At 38.9% G+C, this 26,700-nt stretch overlaps 3 protein-coding genes across 3 annotated transcripts in view; all 3 read right to left on the bottom strand.

Moving 5' to 3' along the window:
• Positions 1-1,932: 1,932 nt before the first annotated feature.
• On the bottom strand, positions 1,933-6,190 carry LOC135209594 (RNA-binding protein 8A-like). The gene is made up of 5 exons (XM_064242281.1): positions 6,034-6,190; positions 3,403-3,537; positions 3,123-3,259; positions 2,723-2,847; positions 1,933-2,283 (listed from the first exon to the last, which is right to left on the bottom strand). The coding sequence occupies exons 1-5, from the start codon at positions 6,092-6,094 to the stop codon at positions 2,256-2,258; spliced, it is 486 nt and encodes a 161-aa protein (XP_064098351.1). The 5' UTR covers positions 6,095-6,190; the 3' UTR covers positions 1,933-2,255.
• Positions 6,191-8,416: 2,226 nt separating this feature from the next.
• LOC135209595 (uncharacterized) lies at positions 8,417-15,093 on the bottom strand. The gene is made up of 3 exons (XM_064242282.1): positions 14,899-15,093; positions 14,191-14,347; positions 8,417-13,159 (listed from the first exon to the last, which is right to left on the bottom strand). The coding sequence occupies exons 1-3, from the start codon at positions 15,090-15,092 to the stop codon at positions 12,962-12,964; spliced, it is 549 nt and encodes a 182-aa protein (XP_064098352.1). The 5' UTR covers position 15,093; the 3' UTR covers positions 8,417-12,961.
• Positions 15,094-16,105: 1,012 nt separating this feature from the next.
• Positions 16,106-26,700, bottom strand: part of LOC135209516 (uncharacterized) — a 90,811-nt gene continuing 80,216 nt past the window's right edge. The window contains exon 2 of the mRNA XM_064242170.1: positions 16,106-18,588. Within this exon, the coding sequence (XP_064098240.1) occupies positions 16,106-18,034 (1,929 nt within the window). The 5' untranslated portion in view covers positions 18,035-18,588. The remainder of the gene's footprint in view (positions 18,589-26,700) is intronic.

The raw sequence follows: 26,700 nt of genomic DNA on the forward strand, positions 1-26,700 counted from the left end.
AATTCAGTATTAAAGCACATAATTTACCATACGCATACTTGTGCATAAATGCATCAAGTTTTCATATACATTTTCTTTAACCGAGTTCATTGCTCTGTACCTAAAATTTGGACTTGATTTTCACGAAATGTAATACGTACTTCATTTTCATTCATCCTACTGTAGGGAAAAGAAGGGAAAAATTACTTCTGGTGTAGGGAAAAACGCTTTTAGTGGCGTGGCAACACCTCCCCATGCCAATGGGTGTGAACAAAGAGAGATAAAGGGCAGTCTTGGAGGGAACCAATATTATTTGGCAGTAACACAAGCTGGGCAATCCTGTTTGAAGAACCACTTCAGATAACAGTCAGAAGGCTCCTAGCACCTATGCAGAATAACCAACTCAGTTACACTGACACTGTAGACTCAAGTCCTTCACACCTTTTGTTGTTATAATCCATGTTGAACAAGAAAAACACAAACACCATCCAACCAATAAAGAAGTTTCAAGTTAAGTAAGTCACAGTGCAACAAGAAGTCTTACCTCTAGTGTAACTGAAGAAAAGACTGCTTGATGATGTCAGGTGACTACAGGGTTACCCATTTGCAACAAATTCCATCTCCTGCTAAGGAATATTCCTTCCAACACGAAAATGCATTGTACTCCAGTAGGAACAAAATGATTAAACCTACCCCGAATACAGTGGGTCCTGAGAAAAGATAACGCTATTTTGACTACTGAATCATGGAGAAATCTCATAGCTTTTATCATCTGGTTGTTCCTGCTCCCTATACGTAGTACAAAAGGTTCATCAGTGGTACTCCCTTCATACTTGCAAACCACCATTCACTTTCTGACAAGTGAACTCGTACTTCCTGGATGTTGAGAGACTCCTTCCAAACACTTCTAACACTATTTAACCCTTCCTAGTTTTACATACGTGTGTTTCATCAAGATAACACTGATCAACTCTAAACTTTGTACTACTATGCATCGCAACTCGACACTTCTCATCCTATAGTTATTCTTCCTATGCCACCATTTACAAAGGAAACTAGACTCAAGCGTTTCTGTCTTATTACTTAATAACCAGGCTTTACTTCCACAAAGGAGAGTTGGTTCAACAATCCTTTCTTATACTAAAACCTTTGCTTCCACAGACAAACTTCTTCCCAGTCTTTTACACATTCCGTTCCCTTCCCTGCTCCACCTATTTTGTGACACCATTCTTTTCCTCATTCTACCTTGATTTAACATCATTTATACCCTAATGATTACATGTAACTGTTTCCAAAAACATATACATAACTACTGTCTCTAAATTTTTACATTATAAACTTAATCTTTTACACTATCTGTCTCTGCAGTTTCTCTACCATTTAATCTTTTACACTATCTGTCTCTGCAGTTTCTCTACCATTTAATCTTTTACACTATCTGTCTCTGCAGTTTCTCTACCATTTAATCTTTTACACTATCTGTCTCTGCAGTTTCTCTACCATTTAAAAAACAGCAATAGCTATTCTGCAATCCATCTTCCTACCTCCAAATTTTGTTTGCACTTTTCCCCCTCACAAACTGCACTAAATTACCCGAGTTACATTTTTCACCTATACTTCAACTTACCATCTGTCTACATTAACATTTCCATCAATCAAATTGTAAAATACCTCCACCAAAACTGTCTCAACATTACATCCATCATCAGCAGTACCTAATAAGGGGACACCATGTATTTCCAACATTCAGGCTCCACTTTTATAAAACAATCTACTCATTTCTCAAATGAATGCCATCTCTGCCCACAATGAAGTCTCTCTATTACCTGACTTGGCATGACAAATCCAGGCTATCCCAATTACACACTATAATGTACAGCTTGTTCGCCTTTTTTTATCCAAGCTTACCAATGAAGCTACTAATAAGAAGGTAGAGGCTATGAAAATAAGCTGTAAAGAATATTTTTATTTGAATTACAAAATCCAGGTCCCTAAGAATTGTTCAGATACAAGTTAAATACTTTGTATTTAACAATTTTGAAATACATTAGTAAAAAGGGATAACTATGCCTTATGAACCAAAAAGATAAAACAGGCTTGAATTACTACATACCAACAAAAAGTAAAAAAAGGACTCTGTTTAACAGTTCTCTTGGCTATTTATGAAATGGCATTTGCGGAATGAAAAAGATGCAATGAAATACTTCTGTAACAAGTAACTTCATAAATCTGTAAAAACTGTTGTACACCGCTGATTTACTTGAAGACACCTAATTTCAGCGTCGCCTCCTTTCTTTTTTATTCCTGGAAAGAAAACAAAAATCAATTTAATATGAAGATTTGACATTATTTAAAATATTTTTTTAAAAAAATCTTCTATACATAACTGCCAAGTTCAGTCGTACTTGTGAAAAAATTTTCCTCAAGCCATTCACATAAGGTATTTTGCAATGACAGCAAATATGTGTATAATATACTGACTCTAGAAACACACAAAGGTTAGATATTTATAAACTTCCAAAAGCAAGAAACTGGCATATCTATTATTGGTCAAGTCTAATAAAACTTAACAGATTAATGAAATTTTTGACAGAAATTTCTAACTCACCTATAAGAGCAAATCTGTCAAATTACAAAATTCTTAGTCAGTTACAAAATGAATAATAGAGAAAAATGTTCTTAGAAAGGGAATAGCTTGTTCCTGTTAAATATATGCTACTTAAGTATATACTAGTATACTTACTTTCTTGGTCCTTTAACAAAGCACCATTCAACAGTAATAGTCTGTCCTAGGATAAGAGAGCCATTTAAACCGTCTAGAGCTGCCTGTGCTTCTTTGAAGGTCTCAAATTCCACTAGAGCATACCCCTATAAAAAATAAATTATAATTTAATTACACTGTACACATACTACATGATAATGCTGTCACCGGTGCAAGATTCAAATCCAGAAGCCGATTTGTTCACTGCAATTTATGGTAATACTGAAGAATCATAACCCTGACTAATGAATGACCAAACTGAATACTATAATGTATGACCAAACTGATTAATAATCCTTCAAAAATAAAAAATAATAAAATTTACTCCACTATTGTTATATTCAATATTTTCTTGAAAGATCATAAATATCACTAAACTAACCTTCAAAAATCCAGTACGTCGGTCCAGATTCAGGTGTACATTTTTTATTTCCCCAAACTCGGAAAATTTGTCTTGTATATCATCTTCTTGAGCCTCCTCATGGACACCAGTCACAAACAAAATCCAACCCTCTACAGCTGTTACCACGAGAAAGAAAAAAATTATACTACTGTACTATTTCGCAACTTTCCAGAAAGTACTTTCACACTAACCAAAATTTCATGTGCATTTCTGACTTCAAAGTAGACAACATATTTATCAGTAGTGGCACGTTACTTACATCTCTGAGGTCCTGGCTCATCATCTCCTTCGATCTCCATTCCTTCATAGAGGATCTCTTGTCTGTCTCGTTCATCTCCGCCAAAGCCACGGCCCTTCCGCTTCTTCGCCCTTTCTTTGAGTCTAACAAGACCCTCTATAAATATAAAAAAAAATGATTACTCCATAATGTTGTCTTACCTGACGGCTAATTTTTCTAAAATAATAATTTGGTATTTCTACAGAAGCAATCCGCGGTGGCCTAGACTATGGCAATTGACGTTTTCCTATGTTATTTTACTTACTGAACAAGAATTTAAAGTAATATTTATTCGGACGACTGTAATTAACCCCCAGGGGCCAGTACTAAACACGGATGTCGTTGCCGCGGTTACGTTCCTTGCAGTCCGTGCGGAACTATTCTTTAGAATTACCCTGCAAGAAACGTAACTACGGATACGACATCCACCAGGGATTGGGGCGGCCAATGTATTTCGCCATGTTTAGTACTGGCCCCTGGGGGTTAATTACAGTCGTCCGAATAAATATTACTTAAAATTCTTGTTCAATAGGTAAAACTGCATAGAAAAACCGCAACTGCCATAGTCTGGGCCGCCGCGGATAGGTACCCTAGATCTACCAATAATTTTTCTAAAGTAGTGTGGTAGAGTAATTTGTATTCTTTCTACCTTTGCAAACCCATAGCCTTTTATGATAGAGTACCCTTCAGCACAAGCTGGATATAGCCCTTGAACTTTGTAACGAGATGAGTTAACTAGTGATTGCAAGGGTGAGCAGAGAATACCCCATTCATCTGCCATAACCAAGAGCTTTCCTTCAATCTTAGAACAAACCAAGTTGGCCTACTTCATGAGAAATTAAAGTATGCCACTAGATTAACTTAGTGGTTATGCAAATAAAGCTCAAGCCTAGTGTAAGCCACGTGAAGGAATGCATTTTGGGGAACCGGCTACGTATTCCTTGCCTGTTAACCTACGCTTCTAAAACACCAGGGTATGGGCTATCCTAAAATTACAGGGGCAAAATTGAAGACTAGCTATAGCGCCCTTCTGATTTGGTAACTACCAGTTTAATTGCAAATTGTGTGCCATACTATTTAGTCCCAACCCCCTTTACAATAGCTAGTTGTGTGGCCTGGTTCCTGCCAGTCATCGATCTGGACAGATTACAGCCTTCTTGGGTGGGTACAGGGAGGGACAAAGTAAGCTCTGGTTAGGTCAGGACCTGGCATTATATATAAGGGACATGTCCCCGTCAACGAATGGTGGAAATCAGGCCACGCAAAATTTGTAGTTTTGCCCCAAAGACAAATTTAAATTAAAGTGAGAAACTTTGGTCTTACTATGTTTGTTAGAGAGAGAGAGAGAGAGAGAGAGAGAGAGAGAGAGAGAGAGAGAGAGAGAGAGAGAGAGAGAGAGACTAACCTAACCTACTACTGTTAGGCTACCCAACTCAAGCTGAGAGAGAGAGAGAGAGAGAGAGAGAGAGAGAGAGAGAGAGAGAGAGAGAGAGAGACTAACCTAACCTACTACTATTAGGCTACCCAACTCAAGCTGAGAGAGAGAGAGAGAGAGAGAGAGAGAGAGAGAGAGAGAGAGAGAGAGAGAGAGAGAGAGACTGCCTAACCTACTGTTATGCTAACTGACTCGAATTGGCCTAGCTCAAATACCCTAAATTGGCCAGGGGTCCCACCCCTGGGTCCCCTACTGTCCGAAATCAAGGTGCTTGGCCTACTAGCTACTAGGCTAGCTAGCTACCTCTGTAACCTACTGCTCAAATAACCTTCGCATTCCAGGCGTGATTGGGTGAAACATGAACTTGCTATGGTACTGGGAAAGTAAATATTCTTGTATTAGGCTATTAATGAAGGTAATAAGGTATTAAATACCTTAACTACTCATTTTATTTGCAAATATGGCTACTTTAATAGCTTAACTACCTATAGATACCTTTCTAGCTACTACGCTAGGTACTATACTACAAGTAGTACTATAAAAAAAACTCTGTTTTTTTTCATCTGTCCATCCGCCTGTGGTGTTTTTGTATGGTAACACTGCGTCCCGGGCTTTAGATAGTTACATTCAGCTTACATTCAACGATTATAATAATATCCTATTTCGAATATTAACGGTGTAATTCGCATACAGTAAATTATTAAAACACTTTTCAGTTGCAAATGTACACCCAGATATCCTTTTATTTAACCTAACACTTACACACAGCGTAACTATTTACCGGGACGCAGTGTTTGCCATACACAAACACCATAGGCAGATGGACAGATGAAAAAAAACAGAGTATAGGTAGTAGCTACCTAGGGTACCACAGTAAGCTTCCTTCAATCTGTCTTATCAAACGCAAAAGCGGAGAACTATATACTTCCCGTAATTGGCAAGTAATTTATGTAATAAGGTTAATTATGTTAATTAACTCTCCTTTCAGCCACATTTGAAAACCATAAGTAGTAAACCTAAGGTTCCCGAAGGCCGTCTTTTGACGTAAAAGTGAAAAGCGACCCACTTATTTCACAGACACTCTAAACTGACACACGTGCGATTAATGCAGGAATACGATAAATAATACTTAAAGTATCTCTCAGTGACGTTCCAGACGCAAAAAATAGTATACTTACGGTCTCCATCCTCGTCTACTTCGAATTCTTCGGCGTTTTCGATGTCCAAGACGTCTGCCATGATGACTGCGAGTGACACCAACAATAAATGAAACGTTGTTCAACTGTTATTGTTAGAGAGGGGTCGCCGTTGCGAAGCTCCAGTCGCCATTTTTAAAAGAGGCATTTAAAAAATCTTAAGTCACAACAACAACAACAACAACAACAACAACAACAACAACAACAATAATAATAATAATAATAATAATATAATTATAATAATAATAATAAATAATAAATAATAATAATAATAATAATAATCATAATAATAATAATAATAATAATAATAATAATAATAATAAAATAATAATAATAATAATAATATTTAATGCATCTCTGTTTCGTTTTCCACCACCTTAAGGCATTCAGGCGTACGTCAGCTAAGTTCCTCAACCTACCACCACAGACCTCATATAATAATAATAATAATAATAATAATAATAATAATAATAATAATAATAATAATAATAATAATACATTCTTGTATACTCCTCTATCTTGGTAAGGAAACCCATTGACGAACGGCGAGGGAGGTAAACGTACCTACATCGCAAATTAAATAAAACTGGTATCCCTGATACATATTCTGATAATAAAAGTCTATCACGATGAATAAGACTATACAAGAACCACTTACTGTCACCGAGTAGAAAGATGACTGGTTTCTGTCAAAGTGTATTCTGCTACTGAACAAGTTTAAAAACTTTACGCGATAGAAAAATTTCTACAGATTTTTTTTATGTAGTACTAACTCTCAGGTCAATTTCGCATTTTCATGACCATAATCATGATAAAATAGTAAAAAAAACTACTAAGGTAATAAATTTGCATACAATTTTTCATCAGGCAAAAGAAAGAGTAGAAAGTAGAGGGGCTGGTTCAATGACGCCGACCGGGGTCATTGGTCTACGTAGGCTGATGTATAAAAACAAGTGTTCCGAGACACCAAAATATATTGAGCTCCAGAAGCAATCGTTGTTTTAACAGTGACACCAGACAACGTTGACTTGAAAAACTGCATAATTGTCATATCTTTGGTGTGTAGTAATTTAAAATCCTGACTCGAGTGTTTAGTTGTTAACTTACATTCCACAATTTGTACAGGCTACTGTTCGGAAAGGTTCTCGGCCTAACCCAAACAACCGTGTACGTTGTTCAACAATGATGATAACCACATCTTCCTTTTGTTATAAATTATTTTTTTTTACCAGACCCATACTACATGTAGCTACAATGTCCTTGGAGGTATATCGCAGTAAGAGGTCCTTCAAATATCCTGATATCACATTCACTATCGCAATGTGTATACATCCATATACGTATTCTATCTTCGTTTCATGCTGTAATGCGTAGCAAATGAAGCTCGATATTTTTATTTTAACAGAATATTTGGATATTCTGTAGATTAATAATGAGTTGTTGGTCGTGGTTGGTTTAGTTTATTCTTTGGTCTTGCTGCCGCTTGTACTAATTTTGAAAAGTTCGGTTTACAACTTTACACCCATGATTTCTCTGTATTCTCCTCTCAATGTTTTACACACAAAACAATTGATATGCTAAATAGCATATTTTCTACTGATTAAAGTAATGATAACGTGCTTGGGTTTGGCTAATATACTCAACTGCTCAACACAGTGGACATCAAATGAATGACATAGCAGCCTTGGGCTCATAACCACGCAGAGCCCGATTTGAACATAGCATGACGTGTGTACGTGGTTTAAGGGTACTATCAACGTCTGTACTGTAACACTCCTACAGAGGCAAAAAATGGGGATGAGGAAAACCAACGGTATACAAACAATACTTTATTTGGTTAATCTGTGACAATGAATACAAAAATAATTTATAGAGCATGATTGAAAAACTGAAATGTTGACGCTATAAGCTATAGATCTGAAATGAAGTTGTCAGTTTGGACTTAAAATATATCATTGTAACATTATACGACTGTCTTGAGCACACAACACGAATAACATCGAAAAACAAGGTCATCATTAAAGCGCTTGTTCACCTCTGACTAGAAAACGTCACCCGTACAAGGTAACACATTTGCGTGGTTTGTTGTGTTTTATAAAAATTCTAGAAAAGCAAAATTTGAATTAAAAAAAGACTAACATCCAATGTAGTGATTGTCGTAACTTCTTTAAGATTCTGTCGTATAATAATTTGCAAATGTTATTTTGCCTGTAAGGTGAAGTTTAGCTACCTGATTAATAATATATAGGATATAATATTATATATATATAGATATATATATATATTATATATATATATATATATATTATATCGTAAAAACTGCCGGCATTTGAGGTGGTCATTCAAATGCAACGTGTGGAATAACTTGTCCCTTTCTCTGCAAGCAGATTTACCTTTGGAGGCCTTTTAAGTTTATGATAATCTTTTGACTGTCCATAATTATGGGGTTTCATCTGAAGACTTAAAGTAAAGACAACGAAAACCAAATGACAGACTCAAAATGAGTTAACACAATAATGTTTCAAAATCGTTTACGATAGTGTTACGGATTAGTATACTTCTAAATCAATATCAGTATGGGCAGGAAATCCAGGTTTATCCAAACTGAATACGTAAAGCTTTTAATATGCTTTTTTAATGTTTTATCATTCCTTTCAATGTGATGTCTGAACTCTTCAGAATTGAGAGGTTGGTGCGTACCTTGAAATCAATACGCTTTATCCTTTTTTTTTTTTTTAGTTTTTCGTTCAAGAAAACTATTGTGACGGCTGTCTATCTATCCGCCCTCAGATCTTAAAAAAAAAAAAAAAAAAAAAAAAAAAAAAAAAAACTGCTGAGGCCAGAGGGCTACAAATGACACGGTATGCTCTTGGACAAACATTTCTTGCCATAACCCAAGACTATCGCTAAGAAGAAGCGATAGACCATTTTTCCTTCTCAAGGAGGCTTGCCATTTTCTCGTTCGAGTAATTGATGTTGAGATTAACGGTTTTCTTAGTACTCATGCGCTTCCTTTCCTCGGTGCTGAAATGGAGACAAAAAGAGAGATGTCGAGATCTCATGGAATTCCTGGGCTCGGCGGCGCACACGTGTGAATCGACCTCCATCAATTTCAGTTCTCGACAAGTCACGACCCAGTAGGTACTACGTACGTGCTTCTCGGCTACATCTATTCACATATTTAGCTGCTTTTAGCATCGTCTGCAACGTGGCTTTACGGAAAAGTGTCTCTAAAGGTTTTTATATTCCTCTTAATCATTTATAGAGACAATATTTCGATTCAGTTACTGAATGAATGAGGTGTTTATCGATACTGTCTGGCCATATTTAGCTTGACTTTTTAAAAAAATTCTTTCTGCAGTCAGCTGCTTCTCCTAAGATGGGAGTTGAAACTGGAAGAAAGGCGTCAGAGATGACCAAATCACCAACTTCTACAGCCTCAATGGATATACACATTTAGTATAATGCTGGAAATTATTTATGACATATTTCACGTGAGATTCCCATTAGTAAGTGAAGCATTAAAATACTCATTTTATCTTTTCGAGATCTCAGTCTGAAACCAAGTTTCATCGCAGCCTCAACATTGGGGATAATGGCTCTTTCCACTGTGCTTCTTGTGCAGCCATTTTCATTTTGTTGTTACACCTCTTTCCCCCAAAGCTGTCTGGTTTCTTTGTTAGTGCCTATGATTCTGAGGCACTGAGCTAGCTGTATGGGTACAAATACACAAAGGAAGTAGTTGGTGGTCTCCTAGTACTTCAATACAAGTTGATGGTAGTGTTTTTATTTTGTGTGTGTGTGTGTGTGTGTGTCCCCAGTACCTCCCAATCCACTGTCCCCAGAGGAAGATGAGGACATGTTCAACCTCTTCCAAGGCCTGTCCTTCCAACACTTGGTGACCCTCTTCATCACGGGCTCTGGACGTACAATAAATTAAACTGCTCCGTTCATATGCCGCAATCCCTTAAGAATAGCGCCTCAGCGAGGTGGTTGGTATGGTATTAGCGTCCCACCTCGGTGGTCACGGGTTCGATTCTCGGCCATTCCATTGAGGAGTGAGAGATGTGTATTTCTGGTGATAGAAGTTCACTCCCGACGTGGTTCGGAAGTCACGTAAAGCCGCTGGTCCTGTTGCTGAATAACCACTGGTTCCATACAACGTAAAAGCACCATACAAACAAGCAATCCCTTTAGACATCACGGCACTGAACTCATTCTTGCAACTCTCCTGCAGCTTCCAGATGCCCTTTTCCCTTAATACTTTTTCCTCTGCTTCCTTTTCAGTCACGTTTAACTTGGTTTTGTCCACGATGCATTGTAGTTCTCCCCTTCCCACTCCGTTCTTCCTTCTAATCCTTCGTACCACATCTTCCTCTGATTCTGTAGTTGGCGTTAGGTTATCTGCACTTTTGTAGCTTCGTCCACTACCGTGGTAAACAGAAAAGGACCCAGTGCTGATCCTTGAGGGGCAACAGTACCTCTAAATCGGAAGGAAATAGGGGAACTGCGACGCTCATGTTAACTGATATCATAATCTGTATCCCTTCCATTAAATCTGTCTGATTAAGCCTGATTAATTATCAACCACGCCTCCGTACTCAACAACGTAAAGCTATTGAGCAATTAAGTTCACATCTCAAACTTGAGTCGACTTGGAGACAAAACGACACGATATGTGATCTCATCACACGAATTAATTTCAGAGCTAAAAACAAGATACACGCGTTCATGAATATAAATTTACAAAGCCTTATCTTATCATTTTATCTGATGACACATTTCTAAAGACACTGTCAATGAAAGGCAACAGGCCGCGGCCTGACCACTGTCACTGCCTGTAAGACCACCGAGGTGGAGACAGATACTTAAAAATTAATACTAAAGAAAATTGGTGGTATCTAGCTCGACCTGAAGGAGATAGCAAACAAGAGAAATACACTTTCCTTAATGACACACACAAGTTCCACGAAACATTTATATAAATATACATATGAATAATCTCCGATTTAATAAATATGTCCAGCACACTTACACCTAAATACGACAATCACGTGAATTAAGATACATTTAAACTTTTAATTTCTTAACGACCTAATTCGTCAGGTACTTGGATACAACGATACAACGCCTCTACGGTATTATTGTAAGAACTCTCGTGACATTTCAGTAATTCGTCAAGCTTCAAAAGAGGAATTTTCTCAAGTGAAAATGAAAACAAACAGTTGACCAGCTATCTATGAATATAGCCTTCATTGACGGCAAGAGTTTTGTTCTGATCGTAGTAGTGTCTATCAAACATTAAGAAATCTCTGCCTCCACGAAACTGGGAACATTAATCTTCCCAGACGTATTGGCGCTTTCAACATAAATCGTCACCTGGGTTCTGGAACTATTCTGACTAGTTTCCAACTCCCTCTTTCACTCCACTTGACTGTTTACAGACTCTCTTTCTACCCTCCTATACTCCAAAACACTCACTGCTGTCCCTATGACTCCAAGCCTCGAATTTTACATACATATTTACGAACCTACCTCCATCTCTTTAACCTTAGCCAACTGTCCACCCTTTCCAACGTGTAGTAAGCTTTTCTCGCTTCCTTTAAAGCTCCTTTTGTTCCCACTTGCTCTTCAGCTTATATCCGTCTTAACTTCAGCTTCAATCAAACAATGATCAGATGTACCGCTCCAGCCACTTTCCTTAGTCCCACCAATTACGTACATCTATTTCCCATCAATTTCTAAGCATACTTTCCCAAGACTTTCACTTCTCGGTTAATTTGATCTGATTTATGTAGATTTTTGGCATTATGCCCAGCACTGGGGCAACTAAGGCCACTGAGTTCTGATATTGACAGTGAAAAGTTTGAAACCTCAAAGCAGTTGCACTATGAAACAATTGTTAGGAGAGGGTGAACAGTAAGACGGAGGAAGAAAGAGAATATGAACGGAGGTACAGTAAAAGGAATATAAGTAGTGGCAGCTAGGGGCCGAAGGGACGCTGCAAAGAATCTTAAGTAATGCCTAAATTGCACCGAATTAGATGCACTGATAGCGTTAACCGCCACCTACGGGGACTTCTCAGTTAATTCAGATCTGCATACTTGTCAGCAATGCCACCTCTTTCTCTGTCACCTACCTTTGCATTCATATCACCTAACAGAACAACCACCCTTTCGTGTTCTCTAATCTCTACTTGACACAGATTCAGGCTCTCAGAAATATTTTCTTCCACTCTCGTTCCTGGAGCAAGTAAGCTCACTTTTGTAGCTTTTCTTCTCACCACAGTCAGCGTTACTCATACCATTCTTGAACTTAACACATTTGTATCCTTTTACCCATCAAAATAGTCCTGACAATACAACTGCAACCCTTCCCTTGCTCTACGCCATCAAGCTTGCCCAGACGCAATCACTTTTTGTCCATCCTATTCAAGCATATATACACTTCCCTTTCAACTCTGCCTTTTAGTGCCAAACTTCAAGCTTTCTATTCCTTAAAATATAATCTTTCATACATTTCTTCTCTTCTGTACCCACACAAACGACATTCAACACCCCACAAGACTTGTGTTTGGTTCCTTCTCTGATTATTTTTTTTTTTTTTTCTTTTGCAACAAGTGCTGTCTGTGGACAGGTCTGCAAACCCTATATGTCCTCAGCCGATTAGTGGCTTTCACAATATTATGAATTTTTGACACACACCGTGGTGGCATTTTTACATTCACAGATATTAAGCTATAAATGTCGTTTCATATCTGCTAGACTCTACCTTGGGAAAAACATACACCCAAGGAGAAATCTCGTTTGATAAGCGCTCTGTCACCAGTGGGATTCGAACTGCCGACTGGTTGGGAAAAAGCACAGTGACGTTTCTACCGATGATTGTACATCGCCTTCGTTCCTTCCACTCAATCTTGATACATCTGCCTCCTCCTGCAGGTGCCGAAGAGCTTCCTCCAGTGGGAGAAGAGAAGATGGCGGGTGGCTGAGCGGAACTTGTGGTTGTAGGTGAGGTGAAGCACAGCATTCCATAGACTGTTGAGTGCCATGAGCCAGGGGGCGATGAACAGCAACTGCTTCAGCGGGGCTCTGTTGTTGATCGTGTCCTACGGAGGAAGAGGATTAGCTTACAATGAGGTCAGCTTGGTGGGTATAGGGTCAGCATGGTTGAGAATTCAGTTTTGTAGGCATGAAGACATGACAGATACTGTAAGAAATAGGGAAATCTGAAAGATTGTACTGATGAAAAGGTAAAGAGATTAGTTAACCCTACAGTCTGCCCAGAATTCAGGAAGTCAGCTGAAGAGCAAAATAGCAAATTTTGCTTTCCTTCAGGCTCTGGATTACTATAGCTATCAGTTTTTTTTAAACTCTTACTCTCGAAGTAGTCACTGAACTACGAGTTACCATAGCTGGCCATTCATTTGTTGTTCATCAAACTCTGGGTTGCCATGGTTACCTGACGATATACCTTCCCCTCTAACTTAGCCTGCCAAGGATGCGATGATACACTTGCCAACAAAGTCTGGACTACCTCAGTTATCTGGTGATATACAAGTCCTCAAATTCTGGGTATAGCTAAAAATCTGGGTTTTTGTTAAATGATCCACACTTAATTGTTATAATAAGAGAAAGTATATACAGAAATAAGTATGTATTTATTCTCATTTTACTCGTAGTTACTTGGAATTTTAGTATATACAGATATATAGGTAGGTGAAATGGGTATGTATATAGAGTATAGGTATGGGTATATGTATGTATATACATAGTAAATTCAAGTATGTAATAATTAAAATATATAAAAAAGATGTGCAGAATATAAGTTGGTTATGTATTGTTACAAGAAAGACAATAATACTCTCATCGGATAAAATTCTGAATGTAATTCTGTTAAAATTGTTAAATATTGTATATTTTCTCTGATAAAAGATAAGAAAAAAAAATTCTGGGTTGTCAATATCTGCTTGATATACTTGCCATCAAACTCTGGTTCAAATTCCACTAAAAATTAAGGGCTGAACATGGTCCATTAATCAAAAATACGTATAATCAACGGCTGACTTTGTGCCTTCATTACAAGATGTGTGTAACTTACTACTGACAAATAACGGTATACCATTCACGAATAGCAAACCTGCTGGGTGAAATACAGGAACATCATCCATCCACCAACGGCTAGGAGAGGGAAGCAGGCGAACACAAACACGACGATGTTGACGAGAACGGTACATGTTATTTCCCTGTCACGTTCGCGTACCGTTACACGATCGCCACTGCCTCCTATGACACCTCTGGAAGGAATAAATTAATAAAAGAAAATTCAGGAACAAGAGGCAGACAACTACGGAAAATTCCTACATTTATATTCTCATTTTACACGTAGCTACCTGGAATTTTAATATATACAGATATTATGTATGTGCAATGGTATATATATATATATATATATATATATATATATATATATATATATATATATATATATATATGTATACACATAGTAACTTTAGGTATATTGATATAATAATGTGTAATTGGCATGCATATACAGTATGTGGGTCACTATGTGTGTATGTACGTATATTATACATAGTAAATTTAAGTATACTAATCCAAAAAACAATACGACTATATATTTGTTGATTTTGTACACAAATTACATATGTTGTATATGTATTGCATTGAACTGTAAAATGAACTTTTTAAATGTATTTCTTTAAAGTAAAAGAAAAAAAAAATAATCCACGAAATTACAGTCGAGAAAATCAAATAAACTCTGTATTACGAACTGGATAAAGAACAGCATAAGAAACCAAATGACTCTTGAGTCACTTATCTTTACCCGCGGATCCTCCTGATGGTGGCTGTGACATGATCCGTGGCAGGCGACGGCATCATCACCATCCTCCGTAGTCCTAGTACCCCGAGGACACTTTCCCGGGATGGCGACGCCCTACTCGAGCCCCCACCTCCTCCTCCTCCTCCTCCTGCTGGTGCTCCTGCTGAATTGGCCCCTAGGGAGGCATCTGTGACCATCCCGCTCTCTGAGAGGATGATAATGAAGGGAAGAGGGTAAAATATGTATAGAAGGAAGGAAGGAAGGGGAGGGAGGCTCTCTAGATAATGCAAGATTCATATGAGAGAGAGAGAGAGAGACTGTGCCCTGTCCTCAAAAAGGGAGCAGAGATATATATAAAAAGGGACTTGCAAAGTTTCTATATTTATACAGAGAATTAAAAAGGGAGGGAGGGTCTCCAGATAATACAAGATTCATGAGAGAGAGAGAGAGAGAGAGAGAGAGAGAGAGAGAGAGAGAGAGAGAGAGAACCGGGTCCTCAAAAGAGGAGCAGTGACTATAAAGAGCGACTTGCCAAGTTTCTAATTTTTTAAACAAGTAAAATTGGATGTCCTTCGGAAGTGATTTCATTTAGGGTGTTTGTGGGATTTCAGAATAGGAGGGGAAGGATTAATGTCAATCTCTCTCTCTCTCTCTCTCTCTCTCTCTCTCTCTCTCTCTCTCTCTCTCTCTCAAAACACGAGACTGAATAACTATGCCTATAAAAATTCCTTATTCCTTTGAAAGTTATTTGATTTGGGTGTTTGTGTGATTTCAAAATAGGAGGGGGAGGATAAAAATTCCCGAACTATTACTGATTCCTATGAGGATAAATGAATGTATAACAGAAACCAAACATTCACAGAAATAAGCTTTCTTCTTTTGGAATGAAAAGACCAAGATGGGGACCGACACGAATATCAATCTTAGGTTAAATGCTGAGAATGATAAAAAAGAAATACAGTAATTGACGAGAAAAACTTGAAGAAGGCAATACTTTCCGAGTAGCAATGGCCATAATTCTGAAGAGGATTAGTTTTTGTTTATTATAAAATCAGTAAGAAACAAAAATGTATATAAAAGCATTTGTGTTCCGTACAAGCGGTAGCAAAAGTTATTTTAAAGATCTGATACTGCTCACTGCTGACTTGGATATTTATTTTCAAACTTATGAACCATGAACCACACAATACACCTTTAAAATATTCTGTAGCTAATCTTGCAGCCAATGCTTACCTATTGATGGCGTCCTTGGCGAATGTTTGGGCATTTTCCATTTGCAATTTTGTGAGAACAAGGCTAGTAAGTTCCATCTGGAAGCCCTTTCTTCTTTTTCAAGGACTTGGGAATAATCAACACTGGAGTCTCCGTTACCAACGACACCATTACCGAGTCCCGTGGGCGCCACGGAGCTTTCAATGAACGTGGATGTGGACATTTTGTTTACATTCACTCCCTGGTCATACACGAATTTGCCTCGGTCGCTGCTTCCCTTGTCGCTCTTCTTGAACGTGAACTTGAGCTTGTAACCTGGCACGTCAGAGGAACCAGATTTCTGCTTCTTCTTCCTGTCAAGGCAGTGGGGAGGAGGATTTGGCAATGCGGCGGCGCTGAGGTTCACCATGGTCGAGAGACTGGTCGAGCTGACTTGGCGGGAAAGGGAGCAGTGATTCTGGGTCAGCTGGAGGGCCGACTTCACTTGGCGCACGGAGTGGTCTCGCGTGTAGGAGTTGTATTTCCTGAGGGTTCTGAAGGAGAAGAAGAACATGGCCATGACGGGCAAGCCCAATACAACCAGAGTTACACCCAGAGGAACGGCATGTTTAAGATACACTTTGTAATCCGCCGTCGCTATTTTGCTCTCGTTGTTGATGATGTGAACATCAAGGGGTGAAGTGTCATAGTTGATGCACAATTCGTGCTGCTTTTGTGGCCTGTAGACGAAGTGTAGTGAAGGGACGATGAGTCCACAGCACCAGGAAACAACCAGGGCTGCAGTCACCCTGCGAGATGTGACCAGAGAACGATAGTGGGTCCTCGTGAGTAAGAGATAGCGATCCAGACTCATCAGGGATAAAGTGTACAAAGAAATAATCATATTGGAGGCTGCGAAGAAGCCACTGATCTGTGTGAATATGTCCGAGACGCCCCATAAGCAATTGGGCACGTGTCTGAACAACTGGCTTTCCCTGAGGTTGGCATAATGAGGAAAGCGTTCGAGGGGCACCTCTGTCAATCCCACCCACTGATTATAGGCAGCGTGACCACAGACTACAATGCCTATGATGAAGTCAGTTGCAGCTAGAGACAATCTCAGGTAATACTTGGGCTTGTGAAACTGGGGGCACAGAACTATGACCACCATTATAACGACGCTCATGACCACAATACAGACAGACACCAGAACCATGAAGATGAGCACGACGCTCTCAGCAGCCAAGCAATGCCGAGGCATGCAGTCTGAAGCAGACATCTCAAAAATGGAGTGGTTCGTGGCACAAATGAAGTCGCTGGCGCACATGGGCCACGAGTGATGCAAGATCACCATCCGAGTGATGTTTAGGAAGCACTGGTGATCTTCCTCGGCGATGTAGCCCAGTTCAATGGTGTGGTATGTTCCTCCAAGGTGCTGGCGTGTCACGCTGGCCTGGACGTGGTAACACCACAGCTCAGCACAGCGCTGTATGCCAAGAGAAACAGCGCGCTGGAAGCCTTCCTGGACTATTGGCGAAACGTGAAGCCTAGGGCATTCCCTCCACAACTCGCTATTGGTTCCCCATTCTTTACCTTCAGGTCCCTCTTTCACGTTGTCCTTAATCTGGGGTAATCTGATGTCCAACGAGCTGCATTCACACAGATTGCTTTCGTTTCTTGCTGCAGAGGTCTGGCCATCATTTCTCCCTGTGAATGATGTCTCAGAGTGGCGCAGTTCCTCCTCTTCCTCGAGAGATTCATCGTCAGTTTGGTTGTAAATCATTTCTGTGCTATTAAAGGGTCCTTCAGTTTGAAAATCTGGTAATCCTGAAAGCCCATCTTTCTTCTTTGGTCTCAGTGAAGCGTAGTCATCTTGATGAGCGCGTTTTAATCCAACCAGCAGACTTATCAGCACCATAAAGCTGCACCATTTGTGACAGTGACACATGATTTTTACTCTATCTGATTTTATAAAAAGAAATTAACTCTTGAGTATTCTATAAAACATTACGCGTTCTAAGAGAATGGGAAAATATAAATATATGCTATTACAGTCGTTCTTCATCACTTTGATTTTTCGTTAATTCTCGATATACTGAAGTATCTATTAAGGAAGGCTGTCCCTTTTTCGAAATGCACACATCTGCTCTTCTTAAATCTTGAACCCTCACATAATGTTACTTGTGTGAGTGAGAGGCAGCCTTATTCCCTAGCTTTGGTGTAAAACTGTGCTTTTCACTCCCCACAATATTTTCTTCTCTCCCAGTGGTACTTTCTATGATGACAAAGTAAGCAGCTTGACGTGGAAGCTCAGTTCAGTATCATCCAAAGACTGGGCATTTCCACGAGTCCTTAAATCTGTCACTTGTGCGTTTTAACATGAGTTGTTCACGTAGAAAGTGCTTCTTTTGAACTCTTCTGAGTTTCCGAAGGTTTTATTATGTCCTTGTCTTAGGTTTCCTTGTCTTCTATTAGTTCGCCCGTCAGTAGTTTTCGATCAACCTGAAAAAAAAAACAGAAAATGTAATTATCGCATTCATTAAAAGACTGAAGAGATCTCCAATTGCATTCGAAATATCTACCAAAGGGAGTTAAGCTTTAATGATGAAACATACAAAAAGAAACAGACAATTTTCAAGAAATCTTTGTAAACTTAGAATAAAACAGAACCTCATGTTTGATCCTTGAGAGAATAATTTATAGAACTCTAACAAACGACATTTTAGTATTACAAGATAACTTTTTTTTTCTTGTTTCATGTAACCTTCTCTCTAATTAGATGGATGGATGTATGAGTTTTAGGCCAAAAAGCCCAGGAACTGGGGCCAAAGAAGCCATTCAGAGCCGTAATGGAAACTAAATAAATTACATTAAAAAGGAGTTAATAAATGTATGGAGAAAATGGTTAAAGATAAATTACATTAAAAATGAGTTAATAAATGTATGGAGAAAATGGTTAAAGATAAATGACCATATGACAAATGAATGAATTAATGAAGAAAATGCTTAATGAATAAATATATATATATCTATGATGTGATAGATAAAAAAATAATCAAATGTTATTAAAAATGTTTATAGACTTTAAAAAGGACATGAGAGCAGAAATATCTGCTTCATCTCCCAAAATATCACAAAGGGATTTACCTCTAAGATATCTCTCTCTCTGGTTAAAATATCTGGGGCAAGCAACCAGAATGTGCTCCACTGGTTAGCATCTCGCCACCGCAAAGCACACTCCTGGGAGGCTGCCCCCTTCCAAAATAAACTGATGGGTCAAATAAGTGTGCCCAATCCTCAGTCTGCTTAAAACTATTTCTGTTCGCCTATCAGACTGGAAAGACGAAGGCCACGGCAATATATTATTTCTAATATTTCTGTACTTTCTATTATTGGCAAGATAAGGAGAAGTCCATCTTTCTTGCCATTTGCTTAAAATATAAGCCCTAAAAGGACCTTTTAGATCTGTATGAGGCACTTTATTAAAGGCTGTTTCTGATGAGACACTAGCAGCTTTCGCTTCCCTATCTGCCATCTCGTTTCCGCAAATCCCCACATGTGAAGGGACCCAACAGAAAGAGACAGATTTACGCAAATAATACAAATGGAGGAGCGATTCCTGAACTTTTTAAACTAACGGATGGAAGCTATTGAATTTTTTAATAGCTTCTAAAGTGCTTTTGGAATCCGAGTAAATAACAAAATTAGTGTCGTTACTTTGAAAAACTATATCCAGGGCAGAGACTATGGCTGTTAATTCTGCTGTGAATATGGATGCAAAGTCAGGTAGTTTAGCCGTATATGCTGTATCACCAAGGATAACTGCACAGCCAACACCACTATCTGACTTTGATCCATCCGTATATATTTTTGTCACATTAGTATGGACAGTTTCGTGCTCCAAGAATTTTCCCCTAATCTCTTCCTCAGGACAGTCTTTTTTGTTATACGCTTTTTTGCATACGGATACTTCCATGACTTTCTGGGATTTAAGATAATTACCCGTAACATCTTCATTTAGTCTAACTTGAAATGGTCTAGAGGCTCTTATACCAGAAAAGACCCGTGAGTCTGCTTCCCTCAGCACCTGGAAGGAGGGATTTTTGGGAGCACTTTTAATTCTAGCCATGTACCTTAATCCTAGTTCTTGCCTTCTCAGATTAGGGGGAAGTTGGTTAGTATCAACATATATGCTTTCAACAGGCGAAATTCTAAAAGCCCCTGAACATATTCTCAGCCCCATATTGTGTACAACGTCCAGTTCCTTCAGCCTGGTTTTACAAGCTGAGGAATAAATCTGACAGCCAGTCTAACTTGGATCTACACAACGAGTCATATAGTCTCAGCAGGGATATTTTATCAGCTCCCCAACTAAATCCAGAAATAACCTTTAAAATATTCAGAGATTGTTTAACCTTAATCTTTAAGGAATTTATGTGGCTGGCCCATGTCAATTTCTTGTCAATAGTCATTCCCAAAAATTTCATTTCATTTTCATAAGGAATGATAGATCCTTTTACACTAAGTGTGGGAACCTCTTCCACACGCTGGCACCTAGTAAATCTTACAGAAACTGTTTTAGAGGAGGAGAATTTAAAACCATTCTCATCAGCCTACTTTGTAATAGCATTAACAGACCTTTGCAGATGTTTACATACTGATGAGGCATCATATCCTGTGCAGTATATTGCAAGGTCATCAACAAAAAGCGAGCATTTAACAGGTGTGATATTTGTTGGACTATACTGTTTATTGCCACTGAAAAGAGTGTTACACTTTAAACGCTTCCTTGTGGAACACCCTCCTCCTGCACAAAAGGTTGGGAGAAAGTGTTGCCCACTCTAACCTTAAAAAATCTCTCTGTTAAAAAGGAATATACAAATTTAATCATTCTTCCACATATGCCCATCTTGTGCAATTGTTTTATGATACCAATTCTCCAAGTAGTGTCATATGCTTTCTCAAGGTAGAAAAATATGCCGATAGTCTAACATCATTTGGCAAATCCTTGCTGGATTTGATTGGTCAGCCTCAGCAAGGGATCAAGGGTGGAACGATTTTTCCTGAAACCAAATTGAAATGGAGATATTAGTCCTTTGGTTTCCAGGTACAAACTAATCTGGTGTTTATCATTTTTTCTATCAGCTTACACACACAGCTGGTAAGAGCTATTCTATTGGTCTATAGCTGGTGGCTTGGGGAGCATCTTTATTAGGCTTTTTTATGGGAACAATTATGGATATTTTCCAGTCCTTGGGTAAAATTCCAGTTTCCCATATTTTGTTTATAATCTTGAGTAGATACTTTTTGGCATCATCTGGGAGGTGTTTAAGCATTTCATATAAAATTGAATCACCCCCTGGAGCTGTTGATTCAGTTGAAGAGAGGGCCTCCCGAAATTCTCTTAAGGAAAGTCTGTGATTGTATGGTTCAGATTTTCCCGATTCAAATTGCAGAGTCATTTCGGCATTCCGAATTCTTTGAAATTCTAGAGAATAATTGTCAGGGCTGAAAACTTGAGAAAAGTGTTTTCCCAGCTCATTGGCAACTTCAGTGGGCTCTGCGATCAGAGTGTTATTGACTTTTAATGAGGGTAATGGTAACGCAACAAATTTTCCACTTAGTTTCCTGATTTTGCGCCACACCACTCAATGGAGTTCTGGAATTGATTCCATTGATATAGTAAAGCCAACTTTCATTTTTGGCTTTCTTATAAAAGCGCCGCTGCTCGGCTAACGCACGATTATAGATTATTTAGATTGAGGGGAGCCACTAGTTTTGTATCGTCGGTAGCACTTCCTAGTGACTTTCCTCAGAATACCACATGTCTTATTCCACCAGGGAACTGCAGGTCTACGAGGTTTACCTTTTGTCTTGGGAATCGAGCCCTCAGCACTCTTTAGAGTGGATTCAATGAAGTAGTCATAGGCATCCAGGTGAGAATGAAATGCCTCAAACTCCCTATCTAGATTGACTCCTTTACTGAACTTGTCCCAGTCAGCATCCTCTACCTTCCATTTCGGTAATGTTTCAGATGGAGCATTTACAACATATTTCAGATGGATCGGGTAATGATCACTTCCATTCAAATCTTCATTAACAGACCAGTTAAAATCAAGGTGGATATTTGTTGAGGAAATACTAAGGTCCAGTGCAGAGAGATGATTATTATGAATGCTGTGGAAGGTCATTGACCCATTATTATATAGGGCGACATCACTCATGTCAATAAGGTCCTCGATTATTTCCTTTGCTGTCTAAACACGACTTCCCCAAAGGTGGTTGTGGGCATTAAAATCTCCTAATAAGAGAAAAAGGAGTGGGATGTTGGTTAATCAAGGATTGAATATCTCCAATGTTAAAAGAAAGGTCTGGTGAGAGGTATAATGAACAAACTGTTATCCTTTTGTCTAATATGACTGAGACAGCAACAGCTTGAAGAGTTGTATTTAATTGTATTGTGGAGTGCTGCAAAGATTTATTAACAATAATTGCAGCACCTCCATGGGCACGATCACCAATTGGGGGAAAAGAGTTAAAAATAGCATAATCAAGTCCAGGATTATAAGGAGAGTTATAATTCATGCATTAAAACTTTAAAGTCTTCTGTCCGGGCTCTGAGACCCTTACAGTTCCACTGAAGGACATCGAACTTGAATGTTAAGGTGGTAATGTACTACTTCCCACTCTTTGGAGGGGAAGTACTGATCCTAGGGTGGAGAGGAAAATTCTCCTTAATAAGAGATTGTTTTCTTGATCCCTTTTCATCTTTATCAGAGTTCAGGGTTCTTGGCTGACAAACAGATTTCTGAATTCGAGGCTGATGCTCAGGATTTTTACTGTGATTCTGTGCATCACTACTGCTATTAGCCTTGGGGCGGCAAGACTGATGAGAACTCGCATGCCTTTGAACTGGATCTGCTTTTGGAACTATCTTCCTTGGCGGAGAGATCTCTTCCAGAACACTGTACCCATTTGAAGTTTTTATGATAAAACTTTCATTATTCAGGGATGCGTTTCTTATAGGCTTCCTGGTGGGCGCAGCTGTAGTTTCACCATGTTTCTTAGTGACTGTGATAATTGATGGATCCGAGCTAGATCTCTCTAGTTTAGACCACTCCTTTGGTTGCTCCTTAGTGATATTATTATTTGTGGACGTTTGCAAACTTTGCTTAGGGGCTGAATTTGCAACCGTTACATTTGTATCAGCTTGTGAGGATAAATTGTCCATGCTTTTGGAAGAACAATTTTTAGTTTTGGGCTTCATAGCACTTGCTGACATAAGTTTCCGATTTTTATTTCCAGTGCAAGGAAAAACAGGTTTCCGATGCTTACTCTTAGATTCTATTACTGGTGGCCTCTCATTGCTAGAACTCTTCATCAACTTTATTACAGAAGCATAGGTAGAGTTAGCACTCTTGTTAGCCCCCATTACCACACACTTTGCTGCATTGATGCTGAGATGTTCATTATCAGCCACTGCCAACACATCTTGCTCAAACCTGTATCTGAGGCAAGTCCTAGTGTTTGGAGAGTGATCACCCTTGCACTGGAAACAGTAACGGGCTGCTTTACACTTGTCCAAATTGTCATGCTCGGCAGAGCACACAGAACATCTCTTATTGTTTCCACACGAGTCTTGAATGTGGCCATATTCGAAACATTTGCGACATTGTTTAGGGTTTCTTTTATAATTTTTGACTTGCATCCTCTCATGGCCAACATTGATGATATCAGGCAAGTAATTGGAGGAGAAAGTTAAAAGCATAGCTGCATCCCCTCCCAATTTTTTTTACATGAGATACACAAGGAGGGCACCTTAGGAGAATCTCCTCCTCATTAAAAACGTGCAAGTCTCTGGAATAAACTACCCCTTTCAGCGTGTTAAAGAATCTGTGCGATGTGATAGCCTCAATATTTCCACTTTTTGGGGGTTTAAACTTTGATAGTAAAATAGCTTGCGCCTCATTGCCTACTTTTATGAGTAAGTTCATTCCATATCGTTTCAGATTACCGATAGGAATAGAACCCACATTGTTCTCAATACATTCTGCAGCTTTAATGAAATTTTCCCTTCCCTCCTTGTAACTGGCAACATGCCATATAGGGGGAGGAAGCGTCCTGGTATATGTTGCTGGTCCACATTCTTCGTTCATAGGAACAAAATCGAATGGCTCATCGTTCAAATTCCCCACTGAAAACACCTTGGTGATTAAAACAGAGTAATTTAGAATGTGGCCATTTAATTTCAGTTGTGCCTCACTAGCTTCTTGGGGAGAGGAAAATCTAATGTATGCAGAAAAAGACTGCTTGTCTTTTTCTAGAAGCATTTTAATCCTCTCCACATTACCAAACTGTTTTGCGACACTATGCAAGCACTCATAGTCCAACGAAAGGCTTGCATTAGTGCAATAAAGCACTCTATTATTCATGTCAAATCCACCAGTTTTAATAGCACCCTGGTGTCTCGGTGCATGGTTCTGTGTGTCCATGCCTGAAGTTGTCGCCAGTGCCATTAAGTCGTTAGATCGAGGGGAGGGTAAACATTGGTCGATATCCATAAATTCAAATATATTTGTAGACTGCTTGGTTATATCAAGAAGATATCGTGGGTCAGTCAGGTATTCAAATTCTCCACCAATGGCACAAGTGAGAGTCGCTTCCAATGGTCCACCCCATACCCTACCCTTACGGGATAGCACCAATACGCTTGCAGTGGCTTAGGTATAAGCCTGCCCCCACTAATGAGGACTGACTCCCCACTCCAAACGTATTAGTGGGCTTCCGGACAAAAGCCAGGAGTCCCATCCCAAACACCAGTCCCCCTGGATTCCGATGGGCTGATGTTTGGAGATGGTTCCGCCCTCAAGGTAGCAATGGGAGGGTCCTATCATTACCTCTTGGGTCCGAACCATATCAGGTGGCGACTCAATTGGCTTCGAATGCAAACCCCTTCCAAAACACGATCCCTTCTCAGACTCACAGTAAAATTTAACATGAGTGGAAAATTCCACATAATTAATCCGAAATGCTAGTAAAAAATATTACGTGAAGGAGAAGGATGTAGTAAGGACTAAAAAATTGCAGAAAGAAGGAAAAGTTCTCTGTTTCCTGAATTGTTTAACCAACTACTTTTTGTAAGTAGATTCGTATCTCATTACTTTAGAGTGGAAATCTTAATGTTTACTTTCCCTTAAGTGACCAAACATCACTTGATCTCTCTGCCATAATAAACTTTCAGCTGCGGTCCGGTGGTGGCCTGTGTTGCTGGCACCTATAGCAGAGCCATGTGCACAATCAAGGCTAACTTTAACCTGAATAAGATAAAAACTTCTGAGGTTAGAGGGCTGCAATTTGGTATGTTTGATGACTGAAGGGCGGATGATCAACGTGCCAATTAGCGGCCCTCTAGCCTCAGTAGTTCTTAAAATCTGCCTTGTCAAAAGAGTTGACATCTTAAGATCTTTGCCTAATTAGGTAAGAAGTCCTTTTTTCCAGGAGCGGTTTATAGGGCAAAGCTGACAGAAGTTACTGGCGGTTATACGCTTGTTACTGAGTCATAAAAACCGACGTCAAAGGCTCCTGTACGAACGTAGAGAAGATCAAAGTCATCAGTTAGATGCCACAAGTTCCAGGTGGTGTACACGTGAAAAATTATATATACTAATATTTATGTACGTTACGTATACATGCACATACATATATGTAAATATCATCAATTTACTTTGAAACTATATATTTATATATATCTATATATAGATATATATATATATATTAATATATATATGCGTTACGTATGCATGCACATACATATATGTGTAAATATCATAAATTTACTTTGAAACTAAAATAAATTAAAAGTTTACTCCAATACACTTTTGACATAACCAACAACAACAACAACAATAATCACAACAATTGAGGCGAACGTTATCTCGAAAGCGCAACTTCATAATATGTCAATTAACGATGATTAAGTGGAATGTCGAGACGTGTATGTGAGTGCGCATGCGCGGGTGTTACGTCCACGCTGCCAGACGTGAGATAACAAACTTTTTTTTTCTTTCTTTCTTTTCAAGAGCTCAACTATTTCATGAGCCACTGGACAATCGAGTTTTCTGTACAGATTATAATTAGCGCCTCCGAAAATAGATCTATCTATTTTCGGTAGAGGGCTGCAATTTAGTATGGTTTATGATTGGAGGGTGGACGTTCGACATACCAATTTGCAGCCCTCTAGCCTCATTAGTTGTCTTTTACAGACAACTAACTTTTACAGACAACTAAGGAATTGAGAAAGATCCGCTAAAGAACTTCAGCCAAAAAAACCACAATGAAAAGGACTTAGAGGACTATATACTCTTCAAATTGGTGGTTATTTCATTGACACCCTCCTTTTAACGAAGCATTATCGCCGAGGTGACGCCGTTGCCATAGCAACGGCGCCGGCTTGAATCCTCCAGCGACTTCTCGTATATACTAGGCTTACGAGCGCGTCTATAGCGACTTGTTCAGTTTTTTTTTTATTCTTTTTTCCAAGGTCTCTCTGTCTCTGGTCGCAAAGTACGGAAACTCATCTGTCAAGCTGTCCTAGTATTTATTTATTTACCTATT

Source organism: Macrobrachium nipponense, chromosome 38 (assembly GCF_015104395.2).
Source record: "Macrobrachium nipponense isolate FS-2020 chromosome 38, ASM1510439v2, whole genome shotgun sequence".
Classification (NCBI taxonomy): domain Eukaryota; kingdom Metazoa; phylum Arthropoda; class Malacostraca; order Decapoda; family Palaemonidae; genus Macrobrachium; species Macrobrachium nipponense.